The 20,806-nt window shown below is 41.3% G+C and overlaps 1 protein-coding gene, 1 long non-coding RNA gene and 1 other non-coding gene across 5 annotated transcripts in view; 2 read left to right on the top strand and 1 right to left on the bottom strand.

The window, feature by feature from the left end:
- The window catches only part of CLDN10 (claudin 10), a 127,153-nt gene that overhangs the window by 25,227 nt on the left and 81,120 nt on the right, over nucleotides 1–20,806 (bottom strand). The window contains exon 1 of one of the 3 annotated variants that reach the window (XM_025441325.3): nucleotides 404–713. The exons of the other annotated variants lie outside the window; for them this stretch is intronic. Coding sequence (XP_025297110.1) covers nucleotides 404–629 — 226 coding nt within the window. The 5' untranslated portion in view covers nucleotides 630–713. Of the gene's footprint in view, nucleotides 1–403; nucleotides 714–20,806 lie in introns of those variants that run through there. 3 annotated transcript variants of the gene reach the window in all.
- LOC112656124 (uncharacterized) lies at nucleotides 1,075–6,331 on the top strand. The gene is made up of 2 exons (XR_003134138.3): nucleotides 1,075–1,517; nucleotides 6,139–6,331. It is a non-coding gene; the product is annotated as an uncharacterized LOC112656124 (long non-coding RNA).
- Nucleotides 8,760–8,863, top strand: LOC112656168 (U6 spliceosomal RNA). Its single transcript, XR_003134161.3, has one exon. It is a non-coding gene; the product is annotated as a U6 spliceosomal RNA (small nuclear RNA).

The following is a 20,806-nucleotide window of genomic DNA, read 5'->3' as shown; positions in this document are numbered from 1 at the left end:
TGGAGAGTTAGAACAAGCAAATCTGGCTTCGGCAAGCCGATGATACCACTTGGGTCAGGATCCAGCTCTGTCGGGGAGTGATGGGTGAAGGAGGCTTCGCGTTCCCAACAGTCCCCGAGAGTTGGGGGGGGGTCCCACAATCGTGTCCTCGCCTCGCAGGCCTGCAAAGGTGCTTCCCTCGGCCACCCGACGCCTGAGTCGCCCACCCCACCCAGGGGTGTCCCCCCTCCCGCCCCGAGGTGCCGGGGCTCTCCGGGGCTCTCCGGGGCTCGCGCAGGCTCTGGGGGCCCCCTCGGAGAGGTCCGGCCCGGGAGTCCTGCCGGGGGTTGTGGGGCCAAGAGGGCATCCCGCTGCCTGGCCAGGCAGGAGCTTGGGCCGGGGGCAGGGCCGGGGGGATGCAGACCGTCCAGCGCCAGCATGGAGGGGAAGTCCTTGCAGTTGGAGACGCCCGTGGAGTCGGTGACGCACGTCTTCCACAGGTTGGCCCAATAGGTGGCGGTGGTGATGACCGTGCCGTCGATGGTGGACACCTTCCAGTAGTCGGTGGGCAGCGTGGAGGACACCAGCACCCACCCCGAGATGGAAACCATGAAGGCGATGATCTCCGAGGCCGTGCTCGCCATGCCCATGCCGCCCGCTGCAGCCGCGCTCGCGCTCTCGCTCCCACTGGGCGCCGCGACCCCCGCGCGCCCCGGACCCCGCCCCCGGACCCCGCCCCCGGACCCGCCCCCGGACCCGCCCCCGGACCCGCCCCCGGACCCGCCCCCGGACCGCCCCGTCCAAGGACAGGCGCTAGGGGGCGCGCACGGGGCGGAGAGGGGGGCGGGCCGCCCTTAGGGTCGCTGGCCCGGGTCTCTCCAGCCAGCCGGCCGGGCGCCTGCGCATCCCTCGGCTCCCCTCGCCCCCAGCCCCCGCAGCTCGCGGAGCGGCCCTCCTGGGCCACAGACTGGCAGCCGGATGGATGTGGACAACCTGCTGCGCCCCACCCCTTCCCCATCCCCCCTTCCCCTCCTCCCTCCCCGTCTCCCCCTTCCCCTACCCAACCCCCCCCCCCCCCCCCCCCCCCGCAATAGCTTGGCTTCTAGAGTACAGTGTAAAAGCAGAGCAGAAAAACCCTTTTGTGAGCCCTGAAAGGACACGGTCCGATCACGCCGCAGCCCGCGGCCCGCTGACCTCTATACAGGTTTGCATGCCACGCTCCTCTGCGTGACCCCGTGCGGCCTGTCACGGAGGGATGCCTGCAGCTCTGGGCTTGAAATCGGCCGTGCCCTAAAACCCTGCAGTTCTTTTTTTTGGCCTCGTGATATGCAGAAATTCATCGTAAAGAGGTGCCTGGCATAGGCCTAAATTCCAGACAGCGGCATATGGAGAGCAGAGGCTCCATGGGAGCCTTTGCTGCAGTTTCCATCTTGAATGTTCCAGCCCCAAAGCTGGCCTGCTGGTGCTAATGCACCACACGTGGGACACGCATTTAAGACATTTTTCCTGTGCGAGCGTCCGTTGAAGCTCCCAGTTCGGTGAGTCTGTTCTACCAGCTGATGGTTCTGTCACAGTGAAAACTGTTTTGTATCTTGTTCTACTTTTTTTTTTTTTTTTTTTTTTTAGAACTTCTACCTTTTGCACCTAATTGGAAAATAAACGCATTCATTTCTTCATTGCTGTCTCGAGTTAAACATAAGGATCAGGGTGTACTTTCAGTTTCTGAGGTCACAAACCTGGGCATAAAGGAGAGAACAAAGACACTGGCTTTCCTGTGGGGTTATTTGTTCATTTAAAGTTCTTGCAGTTCTTGGTATAAGCTTTCAGGATTCACTTCTTGCCAAAAGTAACCAAAGGTCTAAAACCAATAAATCAGTCCTCCACGCGAAAGCTAGTTGCTAACCCTCTATTTCACATTGTCATTCATTGTGAAGAGTTTCTCAATGCCTCTTTGTCACTTTTTTCGTAATATCTATATTTTTTTCTCTTTTTAAAAAAGATTTTATTAATTTGATAGAGCAAAAGAGCACAAATGGGGAGGGGAGGGAGAAGCAGACTCCCCTCTGAGGAGGGAGCCTGATGCGGGGCTCCATCCCAGGACCCTGGAACCATGACCTGAGCCAAAGACATTTAACCAACTGAGCCACCAGGCCCCCCGTATTTTTTTTCTTTAAATTTTAATTCTGATATAATTAACATATAGTGTTAATATTAGTTTCTGGTATACAATATAATGATTCAACAATCGTATACTTTACGCAATGCTCATCCCATTAAGTGTGCTCTTGTCACTTTTTGTTTTAATCAAATGAGTATAGAATGAGTTGAGAAGTGTTAGATGTCTATGGAGAAGAGAGGAGGTTGGACAATAGAATCATCAAAATCTACATTTGGAAGGGTCATTGGTGGCCATTAGGATACACTCTAGGCATAGCCCAATTATTCTATTTCTTGAGATAGTATTTGGTTCATGCTCAAACTTCAGGTCCATGGAGTTCAATGCACAGATGTTCTGATTATGTTTTATATTGTATTGGCAGCATTTTAGACAGTTTTTCTATATAATGGGCTCAAACCGGTCTCTTTTTCTTCCACCCAAATGCTGTCATCTGTGCTGAGACAAGACAGGGTAAGTTCTACTCTTGAGCCATGTAGCAGCCCTGGAAGGTGTGTTTGTGTATGTGCAGTCATGCCATGCTTTGTATGAATGAAAATAAAGGTGAATGAGGATGATTTTTAGATGGGTGGGATGCAGAAATGGTTCTACTTCTGTACTGCTCTTGGTCTCAACTTGTCCTGGTATGTCAAGCTTAAAAACAGTTTGGGAGGGGCCTCTGGGTGGGTCAGCAGTTGAGCGTCTGCCTTCAGCTCAGGTCGTGATCCCAGGGTCCTGGGATCAAGTCCCATATCAGGTTCCCCACAGGGAGCCAGCTTCTCCCTCTGCTTATGTCTCTGCCTCTCTCCCTATGTCTCTCATGAATAAATAAAATCTTAAAAAAAAAAGCTTGGGAAGCACCTAGCCAATGTCATCCTTCTCATCTTTGCTGCCTTTCAAATTGATCACCTTTGACTATTAACTACAAAGTATTCACTATTCTTTTGTATGATTTGCCTTTTTTTAAAGATTTTATTTATTTATTCATGATAGGGGGTGGGTGGCAGAGACACAGGCAGAGGGAGAAGCAGGCTCCATGCTGGGAGCCTGACGTGGGACTCGATCCTGGGACTCCAGGACCATGCCCTGGTCCAAAGGCAGGTACTAAACCGCTGAGCCACCCAGAGATCCCATGATTTGCCTTTTTAATGTGCTCTTATCATGTCATTTCTTGCCCTCCTAGCTATTTTCACTATTATTTCTATGCCATATTTTTTTCTGAATGATCTGCCTATTTCTAAACCAGTTTACTATTCCAAAAACACAAAAAGTCATGAACCAGGACATTCTCTATGAAGTTTCCTAAAATTCAAAATTGCACAAATTTTGGTTTTGTACTTAATTTCTTTGTTTGACAGTCTCTTCTTCCTCATGGTAGGTACTCACTAAAGTTATTGATTCTTTTTTTCCAAGACAAAACCCTGAGTCATTTTTGACATGCAAAAAAGTATAATATGTGACTCTGAAGACTCAAGCAGTTCCTAATTTATCAGTAGGTTGGTTATAAATTTCATTGGACCCAAAAGCTCATTGTTTCAAAGAAAGAACTATGAAGAATGGTGCGGTGTTTTAGAGCAGGCCCTGAAAATTTATTTAACAGATTATATAACTTTCCCTCTTGTACTTAAAAAAATCCATAAGCCCAGGGAGACCTGGGTGTTTCAGTCAATTGAGCAGCTGACTTTTGATTTCGGCTCAGGTCATGATTCCAGGATCTTGAGATTGAACCCCTCATCAGGCTCCACATTCAGTAGGGCATCTGCTTGTGGATTCTCTCTCCCCCTCTCTCCATCTGCTCCTCCCCACTCCCACCCCCAGCTCATGCAGGCTCTCTCTAAAATAAATAAATAAATCTTTTTTAAAAAATCCATAACCAAGATCACCATTGCAACATAATTTCCAGAGGAAATAAATTCATAATTCCAACTTGGAACTCCAAGAAAGACTTTCTCTCTCTCTGCTGCATCATCAGACCAGAATCTTTGGGGGTAGCTCTGGTTGTGATTTTTTCCAAAGCTTCTAATGTATAGCCAGGCTGAGAACCACAAGTCTGACTCATTGAGATGCATATATATATGCAAATACACTGTTAATTTAGTAAAGCAGATGGTGTGCATTACAAAGAGAAAGACTATTCATCTCTTGGCTGAAAACTTTGAAAAACAAAATTCTTTTACTGTAGAAACTATAGCCCACAATCTCAACTTCAAAGGGGTTGAAAAGACCTCAAACAGTCCATAAATTAAAACCTGGATGGCAGTGCTATTAGCTCCTTCGCCAGCTAAAACAGGCTAGGGTCGTCACGCCTGTGGATTTGATTCATTTCTTTCACTTTTATCCTTTGTCCATTCTATGAGGTTGGACAACCTAAACTCTTTCTTCCCTAGCACATCCTGCATAATTGCCAAAGAGTTATTTTTTAGAGCCCACAAGTCCCTGACCAAGATGAAAATGTTAACTTCCTCTAATACCTAAAGAATATTATGTAGTGAATCAAGCATTTATTTTATTTTTATTATTTTTAAGGGTTTTATTTATTCATGAGGGACACAGAGAAAGAGGCAGAGACATAGGCAGAGCGAGAAGCAGGCTCTTTGTGTGGAACCTGATGTGGAACTTGAACCCAGGACCCTAGGATCATGACCTGAGCCAAAGGCAGATGCTCAACCACTGAACCACCCAGGTGCCCCTCAAGCATTTATTTAAAATGTCTTATAAGTATTTCAAGCCTATTTAGTCAGAATAAACCTAAATATAGTATAGACAACAACATAATGCCACATAAGAATATTCAGAAAATGAAAATGGATTGAATAGAGATTTTTATTTAAATCTCTAAATAAATGGCCTGTTTTGCTTTAAGATTGTAGAGTCCCCCCCCAAAAAAAATATTGTAGAGTCCCAAATAACCTTTGCAGGTAATCTGCAAACCCATTTATAGAGTACCTTTCCGCTGATAAACGCTTCCTTATTTAGGATCCAGTTCACTGAAATTTTTAATGTAATTATTCGTGACAGTCTGTTCTTAATTGGAATACAAAGTGAATATGGCTCGAAAGTTACTTCTCCAAATTACTCAAAGTAACATCTGAATTAAGGATAATTTGGTCTTTACAAAAAGCTAGTAGATGATTTCCAATATGAAACCTCCTAATTAATCTATAAATTAATAAATTTGACATGGAGACATCTAATGTCCTGAAAAATATTCTGAACCTTTCCATTGTGAGAACCAAACCACTGAGATTAGCATTGAAAGTTATTTCCTTGGCATTATTATGATTATTAAGGAAAAATAGAGATCCCCTTCCCCCCAGGGTTGTTCAATAGGAGTGAAACCAGTTTAGCTGACTGAACAAGAGATTTGCAGAAATTCTTGAGATTCAACTCACCTGCCAAACAACACAGGTGTGCCTTTTAACAACTCAAGGATTTTCTAGGCATCAAATTTGGTTTCAGTATATATTAGCTCCTTCCTAGAGTCCAGGGAGGTGGATGCTGTTAATCAGGTGGGAAGAAACTACAGTCCTGATAAATATGGTATTAACTAAAAAAAAAAAAAAAAAAAAAACTGCCCAGGAGCCAAATATTGTTACACCTTGTTAGAGAAGACATTAATGTCGATACTAAGAGAGTGAAACAGCATATCTGGTTCTTATTCCTTCCATTTCCCCTAAGACTCTCAGTATCTTAATGCCCTACACTAATTCTATGATATTTGTAATCTCCTTAGCATGAAAGCTACAGTGATAGGAGTATTACAGGAATGAACACTCGTGTTTATCACTGCATCACTAACCATATATTTATGTGTCTGTTTATATATATATATATGTAATTTTTCTGCACATTATGAGGAAACAGTGTTTAATTTAGCATTTGGTATCCTCTGAGGCTGTACTGCATCTGAATGTTTTGATGGACCTGTTACAAGTTGGTGATATGTATCTTGTGCATTTGTTTTTCCTGCATTACATTTAAAATGCATTCATTCCCAATTCTAGGTATCTTAGAGCCATCTAAATTCCTCTTGAGCCCCTGGACCGGGAAGCTCCCAGCTGTCTTGGTGCATACCCCTCCAGACTGAAATGACTGTCACTCAGGGATGCTGGAAACTTCCAGTGCTTGCAGATGGGTTGCTTGTATTTTGCTGGTCAGTTAGCATCTCATGGGTCCTAATAAAACCTTCCTGGCTCAGATTGGGCAGCAAGTAAATCTGTGTATTTTGGGCAAGTCCTGTTTTGTTTTTTGGTTTTTGGGTTTTTTTTGTCTGGCTTGCATTTATTAAATGAAGGAGTTGTGCTGGATGGTCTCCAATACAACTTTGAAGTCTGAAAGTCTCTGAGTGATTCCTAATGAACTTGACAAGCCACAGATCAAGTGAACAAGGAGAGAATAGAGGCAAGAGTTTTCCTTTGGTGGACTCCCTGCTTTCTTTTCTATCAACCATCTCCTGCCATTGGTCTCCCTCGGTTCCTATATTGAAAGGGCTCTATGTGTATGGGTGTGTGTGTTGGGGGGCGGGGGGGGGGGCATGAGGATAATGTTATTTATTTTCAATTTCTATTGTTGTTTATTTAAAAATGTGATAAAGCAAGGTAGTTCAATTCACTAATGAAGAAGAGTGATGTAGGGGACCTAGGGCAGACAAGGAAATAGGCAAGAGAAACAAAGGGTTGAGTAGCATGGCCAACAAAGAGGAGAGAAACCAGGAAGCCAGAGGGGGATTGGTCCAAGGGTAAGAAATGGGGTCAGGGGATGTCCAAAGAGAAGTGTGCAACAGTGGGAAATATAACCAGATGATAGTTAAAGGTAAGAAGTGATGGACAGGCTATATGACAGAATAAAGGTAACAGAAATGTAGAGGTGGGGGCCAGGTGAACCCCTCCAGTGGCCAGGAGGAGGAAGGTCATAGTGAAAAAGGAGATGGTGAGTATGGGGGAAAGTGAAGAATTGCGTCCATGGCCCTCACCTTCCCACATGAGTGTGTGTAAGGGCGGGAAGCAGAACATTCCAGTGACCATTACACTGAAGACACTTTTCCCTCTCTGTGGTCCTCAGAATGGAGCTGGTGAGAATTATTTACTCCATAATTCTCAGGAGCACCATGTTGACTGTTTGGCTCACTTCATGGGAGACATTATTGGAAGTTTACAATGAATTCTTTGGAGGTCAAAATTGCAAATTCTTATGGAAACATACCCAGAAGGAAATAATTAATGATGAATTCTTTCAAAATGTAGGGTTTCCCTTATTTTTATCTACTAAAATGTGTATGGGTACCTTTTAAGAACCAGTCACCCATTTAATAACCCCATGGAGTGGGTTCTGTTTTCGTTCCATTGTAGAGATGAGGAAACCAAAACACAGAGAGGTGAAGTCACTTGCTCTAGGACATGGTGGAAGCAGAGTTTAGTCCTGGAGTCACACTCTATTGCACTACATTGCCTCTTACCAACACAACTCTGTAGTTGTGTATTCCATCAATATCTACTTGGTATATGACCAAATACACACACACAATGAATTAAAACAATTCTAGCTAATTTATATTGATCTTTATTTTTCCAGGAGAATGGCTTTTATAATCAGAAGTATTTGAACAGGATACCAAATTTCCTTATTTAATTTCATTGTGTGATTAAGTCTTGTAATAGATGAACTGGAGTTCATGAATCTACTGTTTAACAATATCTCAGGTGATGCTGATTCACTGTATCACAGTTGGGGTCTGGAACACTTCTTAAAATGTATGTGTTTGTGTGTAGACATATGTATGTATATATATGTACCCATACACACACACATTATAAAAAGTTCATTAGAGTACTCTGTTAGTTCTGTTTTTTCCATGCCTTGAGTCCTGTAGTATGCTCTCAGCCAGTTAGAATTTAATGAGCACCCAGCCTTTTCTCTTACTATCCTGAATGGGATGTCTTCTGTGGTGTATTTACCTTGCTGCCTACATTGTTGTATTTTGTTTTCTGATAAAGTTTTGACACACATTAGCTAACAAAAAGTGTGCTACAATAAAACAACAGGGGGCACCTGGGTGGCTCAGTCAGTTAAGCTTCTGCCTTCAGCTCAGATTATGATCCCAAGGTTCTGGGGTGGAGCCAAGCATAGGGCTCCCTGCTCAGTGTGGAGTCTGCTTCTCACTCTGCCGCTGCCCCTACTTGTGCTGTCTTGCTCACTCTCTGTCAAATAGATAGATAAATAATTAATGGAAAAGTGTTGCATTCAGATGTAAAATGCAAGACTTTCCCCCCCTTTTTCACTAGGTACTTCTGGGTTGTTTCTGGAGCAGCAGTATCCCACAGCAGGGCAGGATGGATCTTGTTTTTGCATATCCTCACAATACTTGTTCTAACTATATAATTATTATATTACTTTAAAATCCGAATTTCTCCCATCTCCAAAGTTCATGTGATTATATTTAAATGATATCTTTGTCTTTCAGATTCTGAGGGCATTTAAAGATATGTTTTTAAAGACAGAAAATATAAATACTGAAAAGTTCCAGGGGCACCTGGCTGGCTCAAGCAGAAGGGCATGCAACTCTTGATCTTGGGGTCATAAGTTCAAGCCCCATCATGGGTATAGAGATTACTTAAATAAAACGTAAGTGCTTACTTCAGCACGAATAATAAAATTGGAAGGATACAGAGAAGATAAACATGGCCCCTGCATAAGGATGACATACTAATTCGTGAAGCATTCCGTATTAAAAAAAAAAACCCCAAAACCCACATCCATTAAAAGAAAAGTTCCAGACATTATCCACAGTTACAAGATAAGTCATTATCTGAATATTTTGGGGTCCATTACTATTTGTTGTGCTTCACTGACCTCCTCTTATCTGATTATGAAAGAAAAGCAGGTGGAAAGAGAGAAGTTTGGAGTATTGCACTGACATATCAGAGAAGTAGCTGTGTGTGTGTGTGTGTATCAAAGAAATAAAGAGATGGAAGTAAAAGGAAAACAAGAGTGACAAGTAGTAATAAAGGAAGATGTTCTCTATCTTTTTCAAAGATTTATTTATTTTAGAGAGAGGGGGCACAGAGGGAAAGAGTCTCAAGCAAGACTCCCTGAAGTCCCCACAATGTGGGGCTCAACCCCACAACCCTGAGATAATGACCTGAGCTGAAATCAAGAGTCGGACATTCAACTGACTGAGCCACCCAAGAGCCCTGGATGTTTTTCTCTTTAAAACATTGATTGGGAGGGAAAGAGAAGGGTAGGTGATGATGAAGAGGCTTTTTCAGATGAGCTTGTATGTATGTGTGGAATGAGAAGAGATGCAGGACCACAGACCAACTTCTGCCTCACTGGGCCGCTTCAGCCCTTTGTCTCAGGTATAGAGATTTATAGCATTGGAGAGCTAATGCATCTAAGGAGCAGTAGTTCGTATTTGGGGAAATGAGGAAAAGGGAGAACACAATGACTGAATTAAGGATTAGTGCCATGTTAGCACGACCAGTTCCCTCTTAATTTTTTTTCCTTTAGAGCCAATTGTCCAAGTTTTGGAAAAGAAACTTGTAGCCAGTGTAAGAAGTGAGGACTTACCACCATGAGATGCTCAAATAGCCCATATGGGTTCACTCAATTCTTGCTTCTATTCTGAGCACAGTATTATTCCTTCATGGAAATAATTCAAAAGGTACTTACTGGGGGGCTATTGGGCTCTAGACATCCTTTCCCATGTTGTAGATAAGGTGAACGAAATAGAACAAGATCTCCACCCACATAGAGCTTACCTTCTGCTGGAGGAGGCAAGAATAAGGCAAGAGGAATGGTTAGTCTATCAGAAGATGTATGCTAAGGAGAAAGAAATTAAGCCAGTAGGGAGTGGGGGTGTTCTACCCAAGTGTGTGTTGGGGGGAGATTGGTTTTTAAACTTTAGGTGGCCAGAGGAGCCTTCCCTGGGAAGAGGACTTTGGAGTAGAGACCTGAAAGAGGGGACTAGCCATGTGGCTAGTTTTCTGGGGAGCACTCCCAAAGCAGGAAACACATCTGACTTGTCTGAGCCACACTGGAGGGGCCAGTGTGGCTGGAGCAGAGGAGATGAAGGAGAACATAGTGGAAGATAATAACAGAGAGGGAAGAGGGTCTGTGTATGTGGCCCTGTATGCCCATGTGTGTGTCTGAGTGTCTCTGCATGTGCTTATCTGTGTGTTCATGTGTCTTTATGGGTCTGAGTGCGTCCATGCATCTTTATGTGTTTGAGGGTATATATATATGTGTGGGGTGCACATATGTGTCAGCAGTCGGTGGAGGGCTCTGTAAGTCCTAATATTGACTTTGGCTTTTACTCAGTACACTGGCAGGTTTTCTGAGAAGAGGTATCCAATTTAGGTTTTGGGATCACTCAGAATAGGGTGTTTAGGAACAAGGATACCAGCTGGGATGCTAGCCCCACGATCTAGCTGAATGACAATGGTGGCTCTGATGAAGCTGGTAGAAGTGCGGTGGTGAGAGATGGTCAGATTTTGCATTTGGGATCTCTTTTGAGGGTAGAACTGACAAGATTTGCTGATGACTGGCTGTCAAGTATGAGGGGGAAAGAGAAGCCAAGGAAGACATCAGGGTTTTGGCCTCAGCCACTGGAAAGGTGGGCTTGTTTCCTGCCTTGAGGAAAACTCTCCATGATCGATGATCGGGTTTAGGGGTAGAAAGGAGAGTTCAGGGCAGCTTGGGTGGCTCAGCAGTTTAGCACCGCCTTCAGCCCAGGGTGTGATCCTGGAGACCTGGGATCGAGTCCCACATCGGGCTCCCTGCATGGAGTCTGCTTCTCCCTCTGCCTATGTCTCTGCCTCTCTCTCTCTGTGTCTCATGAATAAATAAAATCTTAAAAAAAAAAAAAAAGAAAAAAGAAATGAGAGTTCAGCTTTAGACACCTTGAGTTAGAATGCCCAGTAGACCTCCAGGAGGAAGAGCCAAGTAGGCAGTTGCATCTACAAGTCCAGAGTTCAGGGCACAGCTTCAAGCTTATAAAGTATGCTCTGGAGCCATCTGTGGTCAGGTGGCATTTCAACCATGAAGCTAGCCCAATCCTCTCAGGCGGAGGGTAGATGGGAAAGACATATTTTAGGAGTTGAGGACAATCCGACAAAAGACATTGGGAAGGCACAGCCATCCAGGTGGGAGAAGACCCAGGGCAGACTCTGGAAGCCCCATGAATAAATTTTTTTGAAGAAGTAGAGTGATTAATAGTGTCACATACTGCTGAGGGGACAAGCAGATGACAAACTGAAGGAGGAAGACCTCCTTGACAGAGTGGTTCTGTGGAGACGGTGGTGCACGCACCAGATGGGAGTAGGGTCAGTGGAGGATAGGAGGAGAGCAGGAAAGGTAAGCAGCTCCTTAAAGAGGAGAGAAATGGTGGCCGGGGCTAGAAGGAAAGTGCATCATGGGGCACATGGGTGGCTCAGTGGGTGAGTGGCTGCCGCCTTTGCTTCAGGGAATGATCCCGGAATTGAGTCCCACCTCAGACTCCCCGTGGGGAGCTTGCCTCTCTTCTGCCTGTGTCTCTGCCTCTCTGTGTCTCTCATGAATGAATAAATAAAATCTTTTTTTAAAAAAGGTAAATTTGAAAAATTATCCAAGTTTACTGCAGAAGAAAAAATCTGAACAACAATAGTTTTACTATTTAGAAGTTGAAAACTGTCATATTTAATACAGGTTCTCCTCAATGATATATCTGTGCTGATAAAATACTTATGAGTATATTACTAGGAGGTTTTTGTTTCAGGTTCATGCAGAGTCATCTTTATAAATGACTTTTGAATGGTAACATGAAAAGAAAGGAATAGAACTGTATGCTGATAATACAGTAGACAGACACACCTCTTTTCGTGGTTCAAAGCAATAGCTGTTTCTATGTTTGATTTAAGGTTTGTAAAGAATTAATAAAAAGATCTAAAGAACAAAGTTGATGTCATGTTTTGCCTGCGATTATTACAAACTGCCACACCTCTAGGATTTGAGACATAAATCTTTCTGACAAACAAATATGACCTAAGTCAACTACTTCCCCACCATACAATTCATCCACATATGTAATCCTATAGAGTTAAGCAATGTTTTGTTTTCTAATCAAAACATTATGTGAAAGATTATATTGTAATTTTTTGACACAGTAAATAAAGCAGCAAATGAAATTTGGTTAAGCAAACTGAATGATATTCTCTTTGTTAGTTTCTGGATTTTATGTACTATAGAGGAGAAACGCAATAAAATACCATTATCTTCATGTTAATTTCCAAATAAGATGGGTAGGATCAAATAAATTAAAGCCCCAATGTTACAGAACTGTGTATACAGTATTATGGGCATTTGATAAATAGTCATTGAATTTAATTTATTGGTCAAAAAGGATGACTTACAATTATCAGATGGAATGCTAAGCATACTCTCAAAAACTATCTGTAAATGTCTACATTTTTATTCTTTCAAGTACATAATCTTTAAATGAAGAGAAAGTCCTATTCTTTCAAATTTTAATCTTGTAACAAATATGGGGCCTTAGTTTACACTTCAAATGATCAAATTAATCCTCAAAGAATTGCTCTTTTAGTCTCTTAAAACCCATTTGTATATACATATATAAATAATATATTTGTCACTAAGAATTTTTTTTCTATAGATGGTTTGGGATCACACAATATGAATTTAGGAAAATGTATGTTTTTTCATTTGTTTTGCTGTTTTTGTTTTAGTAATTTCTACATCCAACATGGAGCTCAAACTCACAACCCTGAGATCAAGAGTCAACATACCTGGGGTGCCTGGCTGGCTTAGTCTGCAGAGCATGTGACTATTGATCTCAGGGTTCTAAATTCAAGCCCCACATTGAACTTAAAACCTTGCTTAAAAAACTTAAAAAATAATAATAAAAGAAATAAATAAAAATTAAAAAATCTTGGGTGGCTCAGTCCATTAAGCATCAGCATTTGCCTGGGATGGAGCCCTGCATCAGGCTCCCTGCTCAGTGGGGAGTCTGCTTGTCCCTCCTTGCTCTCCCTGCTTGTGCTCTCTTTCTCTCTCTCTCTCTCTCTCTCTCTCTCTGTGTGTGTAAAATAAAATCTTAAAAAACCCTGACTTTTAAAGTATATACATTCATATTCTAAATCAAATAATCCTTGTATATATGAAATAATGGAGTTTGAATACAATCACCTCCTCCTGCCCTAATTCCTATTAGTAGCAAACAGAATATCATTTTTATGTATAAAAAATAGTCAATGCAGGGTTATTTTGTTTTGTCTTGTTTTTATCATTACACTTGAGAGCAATGTTTGGAAATAAATAGCCGTGGACTGGCATTTACAGGACCTGGCATCCAGTTCTAGTTCTGTCAGTATTTTGTTCATTTACATTTACCTTGGCCCATTGTGAATGGGTTGAAGAGGTTCTGTAGAATTACGCCTGGCTCTAAATCGAAGGAGGAAATAAAAAATCCAGTAGAATATTGTTTCCTCCTCCCCTTCAGTGTCGACAAAGGGAAAACAAGAAGGAATGGAAGAGACAATGGAATAGAGGAATAGGAGAGAAAGAAGGATTCAAACGAACACAAATGACTAGAGTGTGACGCAATCGTGGTCCACATTGGGAACCGGCAGGAGAGTTAGAATCACGGAGAAACCTTCCTCACCATTCCAGAGATTTACCCTTCATTCTCGAATTTCGCTTACATTTGCTAATCCTTACCCCAGCTGCCCTACTCCTTCCTACTTATGGTCTCTTGCTTATATTTGCCTCTTTTAACTGGAAGCAAAGAACAGTAGCCTACAGCCTGGTCTTTCCAAATTCCTCCCTGTCCCCAAGTGTTAGGAAGGAAAGGCAGAGTGAGTTTCAGTTTTATGGGCAAACAGCCTGATTCCCTTCAATCTATTCTAGGGCATAGTGTCAATGTTTATTCTCATGGCTGGAATTAAACAATTTGTAGAAGGTCCCACAGCAGGTTAATGCTGGAGCCAGGTTTATCATGCACAGCTGCTGAGTTCTCATTGTGCATGTGTGGCCACAGGGCCACAAGGCTGTTCCACGTGGTATTCCAAATCTCACACTTGTCAACTGCAAGTAACTTCCTATGCCCGTGGTTGTGAGCAAGTTTTATTAAACATAACACATTCAAAAGAGCCTAAGTGTCAGAACCTCTAAGCATTATTTAAAAAAAAAAAAAAAAGATTTGAGAGAAAACCTCCAAACTTTATTTTTTTTATTTTATAACCTCCAAACTTTAAAAGGACTGCATAGTTATTTAAGTTCTAAACAGTGTCATAGGTAGTAAATGGATATTGTCAGTGTCCATGAAAGAAGCAATATGCCAAAAAAAAAAAAAAAAGCAATATGCCAACAAACATGAAATTTAACTAAATTACTCAAGCTCTTAAGTTAGAGGTTTGATGATATTTTTATAGGTAACAAAGGAAGCCAACTTTAAGAATTAATATCATTTCTCATTCAAGAGCACTAGCCAACACCTGATTTTTGTTCAGCTTTTTCTAATATTTTCAAATATGCCATGTGTTTCCTATCTAATCCAGACTAATAACTGAGAGGTAGTCTTTTGTAACTTAATATATATCCTTCTGGATTTCAGTGGTAGACCGTTCTTAAAGGTAAATGTCTTTTTTGTTGTTTTTAAATATTTTATTTATATATTCATGAGAGACACAGAGAAAGAGGCAGAGACATAGGCAGAGGGAGAAGCAGGCTCCCCATGTGGGACTCAATCCCAGGACATGGGGATCATGACCTGAGCTGAAGGCAGACAACTACTGAGCCACCCAGGCTCCCCAAAGGTAAATGTTTGTTAAAGGATCAAGATTATCCTTTGAAAGCTGAATAGGAACCAAAAGAATCGTTAAGCATTTAAGCTCGAAATAATGAGCATCTTGTTATTTTCAGTTTTCCTTAAAAAAAAAAAAAAAAGTGTGTAAGTGTTGTCATGACAATATTCTGGAAAGGTAGAAAATACAACATCAATAAGAAATTAAGCTTTTATTACCCATTTACCTTTATATATTTTTACACCTTTATATAATGCAACAGCCTTCTTCTGGATGCACACTTATGACTGAAATAATTTTTTAAACTTTTATTATAAAATTAGATTTTTTAAAACAAATTGATTTCAGCATATGAGTTTTATATCAGTGAATGTGGATGCCTTTTAGAGTCATATACCAACTGGGAAATGGTCATTTCAGAGAAGACATATTGAAAAAATGCTGTATTCCCAAATGTTTCAATATAAATATTGAATGGAAAAACAGATTCAAAATCCAGTCCTATCACCAGCCCCCTCAGGCTCTCTTCTGTATTGTTGTAGGCTGTGTTTGTGTCTTTGACTCCTTCATACCTTCCACTCTGACATAGCTGTCCTTAAACATTTTTGGTGGTTGATTGATGTGGTTTCTATTATTGAAAAGCAAGAGAAATTTTCAGATATGTAACAAAATTTGGCATCATTCAGCAAGTTGAGTATTTAAAAAACATCTTTTTGGTGGAGGCTATAGAGAATGAAATCTAAGGGGGGTAAGGGTGTTGCCATAAGGGGTACAACAGAACAAGGATGTTGGCTATAGCAGGGGCAAAGGAAAAGGAGGAGTCATGGGCTCCCCAAATCCAGAAAATAACTGATCTGGACTGTGCCCTAAAGAAGAAATTAGATAGGAGATTCACAAAAAGAGGAAGCTGGACGAGATGCAGCATGGGAATCTCCAGGTGAGTACACATATCAACCTTGTCATTGGATGATGTGCATAATGAAGGAAGTTTTGGCCAGACACAAGCAGAACTCAATGTGATAAATTATAACTCTGATCATATAAGAAGAGTAGGTATGAGCACTTGGTAATTCTTAGAAATAATTTAGCAATGGGTCTTAGATTTATAATTAAATTAAAACTGGAAATAATGCTTGGTTCTTGTTGTCATGTGGTTCCTTATCCACATGCAATTCTTCTTGGCAAGGTCATTGGTGCATAAATAGGGACCATAAATTTAGATTTTGCTTTCATTTTGTGCTACTTGCGTGTTGTCACTGGAGGATATAGTTGTTTGGGTCCTCATTAGTAGTCCTCAGTGTCCAATCAATTCCCAAAAAAAGTTTCATTGATTCTCTACTCATAGTTGGTTTCATTTTGAGGGCTGGAAGCCAATCAAAATGGTGAGGTTTCCCCAAATACATGTTCATTGTTACTTCCACCAGCAGATTACTAGTTAGGTACCATAGAGAAGCTGTATTTTCTATAACTGTAGAAGCAAGAGTAAGCTAATAAATGCATGGGATTTTCAGATTTGGAAGCACCATCTGGGGAGTGAAGTTCTGCCTTAATCTATACATCTCAGGTACAGAATTTGACTAAGTGGATTTCTGTTAAACTGAACTTTAGCACACCTTTGCTATATCACTTCCCTGAGAAAATATATCCAAGTCATGGTGAGATTCAACCTAAAGTAAGAACTGAGGTCAGAACTCACATTATCCCCTCCATTCAGCAGTCATAGGGCTTCTTGTATGTGAGAACAGCTATACATACTGAGTATTTAAAATATGAACAATTCCAGCTGTGATCAAAACAAAACAAAAACCTCCTGATTAACTATTAACCACTCACAAACAAGGTCTGAACTGTATTACTTCCCTAATTGTTCTTTGAACCCTGGTAAAATGGAAACACCCTAAAATTAGAAGATTGCAAACAAACTGGGTTTTTAAAATCCCACTTAATGTTTAATTTTAAAATGCCTATCTTAATTTGATTTGGCTACCCAAAATAGAAAAATGTTGGCTCCAACTTAGTCTGGCTCTTCTCTGAAACTACTCTTGAAGATGCAAAAGACTCTTAATTAGCACTCGCACAATGGGATTTAATTCATATGCATATGCCACAGAAATAATGTTTCTGCATTAAATTACAGCAGCTGTGAAATTTAACTACTACTAGGAGCCAGCAAATTTTGTGATATATATATTTCATGAGAAATCTGCGCCCTCTTTTGGATAAAAATTGTCAAGACAGTTAAATGTGAACAACAAAAAAAAAAACCGTACTCAATGGCTTAAAAATAAACAGTCTTGTTTTAAAGACCGTGGGAAAGAAAGAGAAAGAACAGATGTTAAAGACATGGTAAAAACAATATTAGCAGAGCTGCAAGGCAAAGATTTTGCACTGCGAGGCAAAAATGGCTATATGAAGAACCCAGAGCTAAGAATCCATAGTTTCTTTTTAAATCAAAATGTGTCAGGGATTTTGCCCTATGTTAAATTACAAAGTAATGTTCATTACCATCAGTCTTCTCTAGAAAACAGTGGCAAGCATTTATCTTCCTCCTGAGACTACAATATTTGTATGGGTAGGGACAAATAATTCTTTGGGTGATCTTTCTGCCTGGATGAAGCAGAGCTCAAGGAGTTGTTTCTTTGAGATTTAGAGAAATATACAAATATATTTAAAAAGAGACCATGGGGGAGGAGAGATTTTGAAAATTTTGTTCATTTTTCTTTTTTTCAACCAAGCATCTCAGTGGAGTTGTCTGTTGTCATGATCTCTCTCCACCATCCCATTGACTTCTCAAGCCAGTGCAATGCAGTTTCCTACTTTTCTCTCTCCAGTGAAACACCACAAGCCAAGGGGACAAGTAGCTTCATGCTATGGGATTCAGTAGATATTTTCATTCCTTACGTTGCTTGACCTTTCTGCACATTTTGACACAGTTGCCCAATTCTTCCTTTGTGAAATACTTTCTTCCTTTGGTCTCTACGACTCTCTTCTCACTTCTGTTTCTCTGCCTATCCATGGTTCTTCGTCTGTCTCCTGCTTATCAGCTGGCATCCCCAGCGTTCTGTGCTTGGCACTTTTCCCTTTTCATGTCACACTCTTTCTCTAGGCAAACTAGTGGCTTCAAAATAGAATTCCCTGACCCAGTCCTGACTCCCAGTCCCTGTTGAACATCTTTCTCTTGGGAACTCATCGGGACTGCAAACTTACTGTGTCCAAAATCAAATCTCTGCTTCCCACCTCCCTCTTCTCCCTTTATATTCTCTGTCCCAACTCATGGATGATATTTGTCTACCACTCTCTCCAGCAAGTAATGATTTTTTTTGATTATTTTTTTAAGATTATTAATTTATCTGAGAAAGAGGGGGAAGGAGGGGCGGGCAGTGCTTGATCTCACAGCCTGAGATCATGACCTAAGCCAAAATCAAGAGCCAGACACTTAACCAACTGAGGCACCCAGGCACCCCAGTCATGATTCATTATGAGTCCTGATGGACCCCTCACTTCTCTGTACTCCACATCACCCCATCTGGTTGACTCTATTCCTAAACCAGTTCTTGAATCATTCTCACCTCTCCAGGCCCACATTACTCTTCTTGATTCTGGCCTTCATCACCTCTTCTATGACTATCACAGCGGCTTCCTAAATGGTCTCCCTGCCTCTCATCTCACCCCTCAAAGCCATCTATCATATGAATCCCCAGGTGGACTTTCCTAAAAGATAAATCTGATGGTTTCTCTTTTAAAGCCCTTTACCGGTTCTCTAGTACTCACAGTGTGAAATCCATGTATTTTATCATGACATACAACACACCCCAGGATCTGCTGCCCATTTCCTGCTACACCTGACTTTGGATACTCACTCTGTTGGGATTATACCAAAACCACTTCAGTGTTCCTGTGCCCAGATTGTCTTGTTTTCTTAATCTCTTTGGAGAATGGCTTTTCATTAACTTTTTAAGATTTTATTTATTCATGAGAGACAGACACACGGGGTGGGGGTGGGGTTGGGGGGCAGAGACACAGGCAGAGGGAGAAGCAGGCTCCATGCAGGAGCCTAACGTGGGACTCGATCCGGGGTCTCCAGGATCACACCCTAGGCTGAAGGCGGCGCTAAACCGCTGAGCCACCTGGGCTGCCCTCATTAACTTTTTAAACAAAACAGCCCTCCTCCCCCGCCAAAAAACAAAACAAAACAAAACAAACAAAAAGACAAAACAAAACAAAACAAAAAAACTCTTCCTCTTTCAGCAGGCCAGTTGTGAGAGCTACTCTCCATTCTTCTTGGTAGTATGCTTCCATTGTTGCATCTAGTACACAGAATTGAAGTTTTTACCTATTTTTCCACTGGACAGTAAGCTATTTGAGAGTAAATATAGAATCTGATTCATCCTCACTGTGGTTTTTATTGTAACCATATTGGCTACCATTCTTTGAATGCCAAGAGAAAAAAAACATAAGGTTTGAAAATATTAAGTGAACTGCTCAAAGCCATGTACCCAGTTAGTTGCAGCATTGTGACTTAATCCTGGGTTTTTTAGGTCTAAAATCTGTGCTCTTTTTAAAATAATGCACTACAAATTGGAGGTTTCCTGGTAATACTGCTAGTACCAATAATAAGTATTATATTATCATGAATCAATAATTCTAAAATGCTATATATAATGATCAGTTTCTGAAGAACTGAGAGTTCAATTCAACAATTTGATATAAGTAGTTCTTTTTAAAAATTTTACTGGGATGCCTGGGTGGCTCAGTGGTTGAGCATCTGCCTTTCAGCTCAGGGTGTGATCCTGGGATCTGGGATCGAGTTCCACATCTGGCTCCCTGTAAGGAGCCTGCTTCTCCCTCTGTGTCTCTGCCTCTCTCTCTCCCTCTGTGTGTGTGTCTCTCTCATGAATAAATAAATCTTTAAAAGAAAATTTACTGAAGACATTCATAAGTTTGACATAAATTTGACAGTATAAACAGGTAGACCAGATGACCCAAAATCTCCTTTCCAACCAAAGATTCTGTACTCTATAAATATTTTCCTTCTTTTGGCTTAAAAAAAGTCTTTCATAAATTTTTTTTTATTAATATGGTAGTCTGGCAGTAACTCATATGGTTGTAACAATATGGGTATTTTTTTCCCTTTCCTATAGAGAGAAAAACAAAACAAAACAAAACAAGAAACCCAACAGTTTCTAGTTTCTATGTATTTTCCTAATGTTACCTCCTATATAACAGATGCTGTGAATTGCTAAGGATATGATTGGAATTAAAAAGGAAATACAATTTATTTGTCATAGAGTTTAAAATCCAGCAGAGATTACACATTACTCAAATGATCCCTCCAGTGACCATATAATTATGAGCTGTTTCAAATGCTCACGAATAAAGGACTAAGGACTACAGTACTCTGAAGCTGTAGAAGAACCTGATCTATGCTGTGTCAGGGAGAATGTCTCTGAGGAAGTGAGCTGGGTCTGAGGCTTGATGAATGAGGTGGAATGCTCAGGTGTGGTGTAGGAGGAGAGCCCTGCCAAAACAGCCAGCAGTCTGCATAGGGATTTGTAGGTAGGTAGGAGGTCAGAGGGAGGTGAGTGTGGAGGGAGGGGTCACGCTGGGGCTAGCCATCAGCACTGCTGGGCCCTGTGTATTTATCCTTCACTTGAATTTCCCCATAGACCTGAACTTTGCTCCATTCTTTGGGGCTACCCAAAGACAGTGTGGACCATGCAGGTAAGATCTAGGTCTTCCATGTCTCTGTGTCTCATAGGGTGTACAGATTGTGAATGCTCAATGAATACTTCTTAATTTATTTGACCTAAGATTCTTCCCTTCTACCTTCTTCTAGCTCTATAACTGGAAGACACTCAAAAATACCAACCTGATTTTT

Source organism: Canis lupus, chromosome 22, assembly GCF_003254725.2.
Source record: "Canis lupus dingo isolate Sandy chromosome 22, ASM325472v2, whole genome shotgun sequence".
Taxonomy (NCBI): Eukaryota; Metazoa; Chordata; class Mammalia; order Carnivora; family Canidae; genus Canis; species Canis lupus.
The sequence above is the reverse complement of the archived record's forward strand: the minus strand, read 5'-3'. Positions and strand labels throughout refer to the sequence as shown.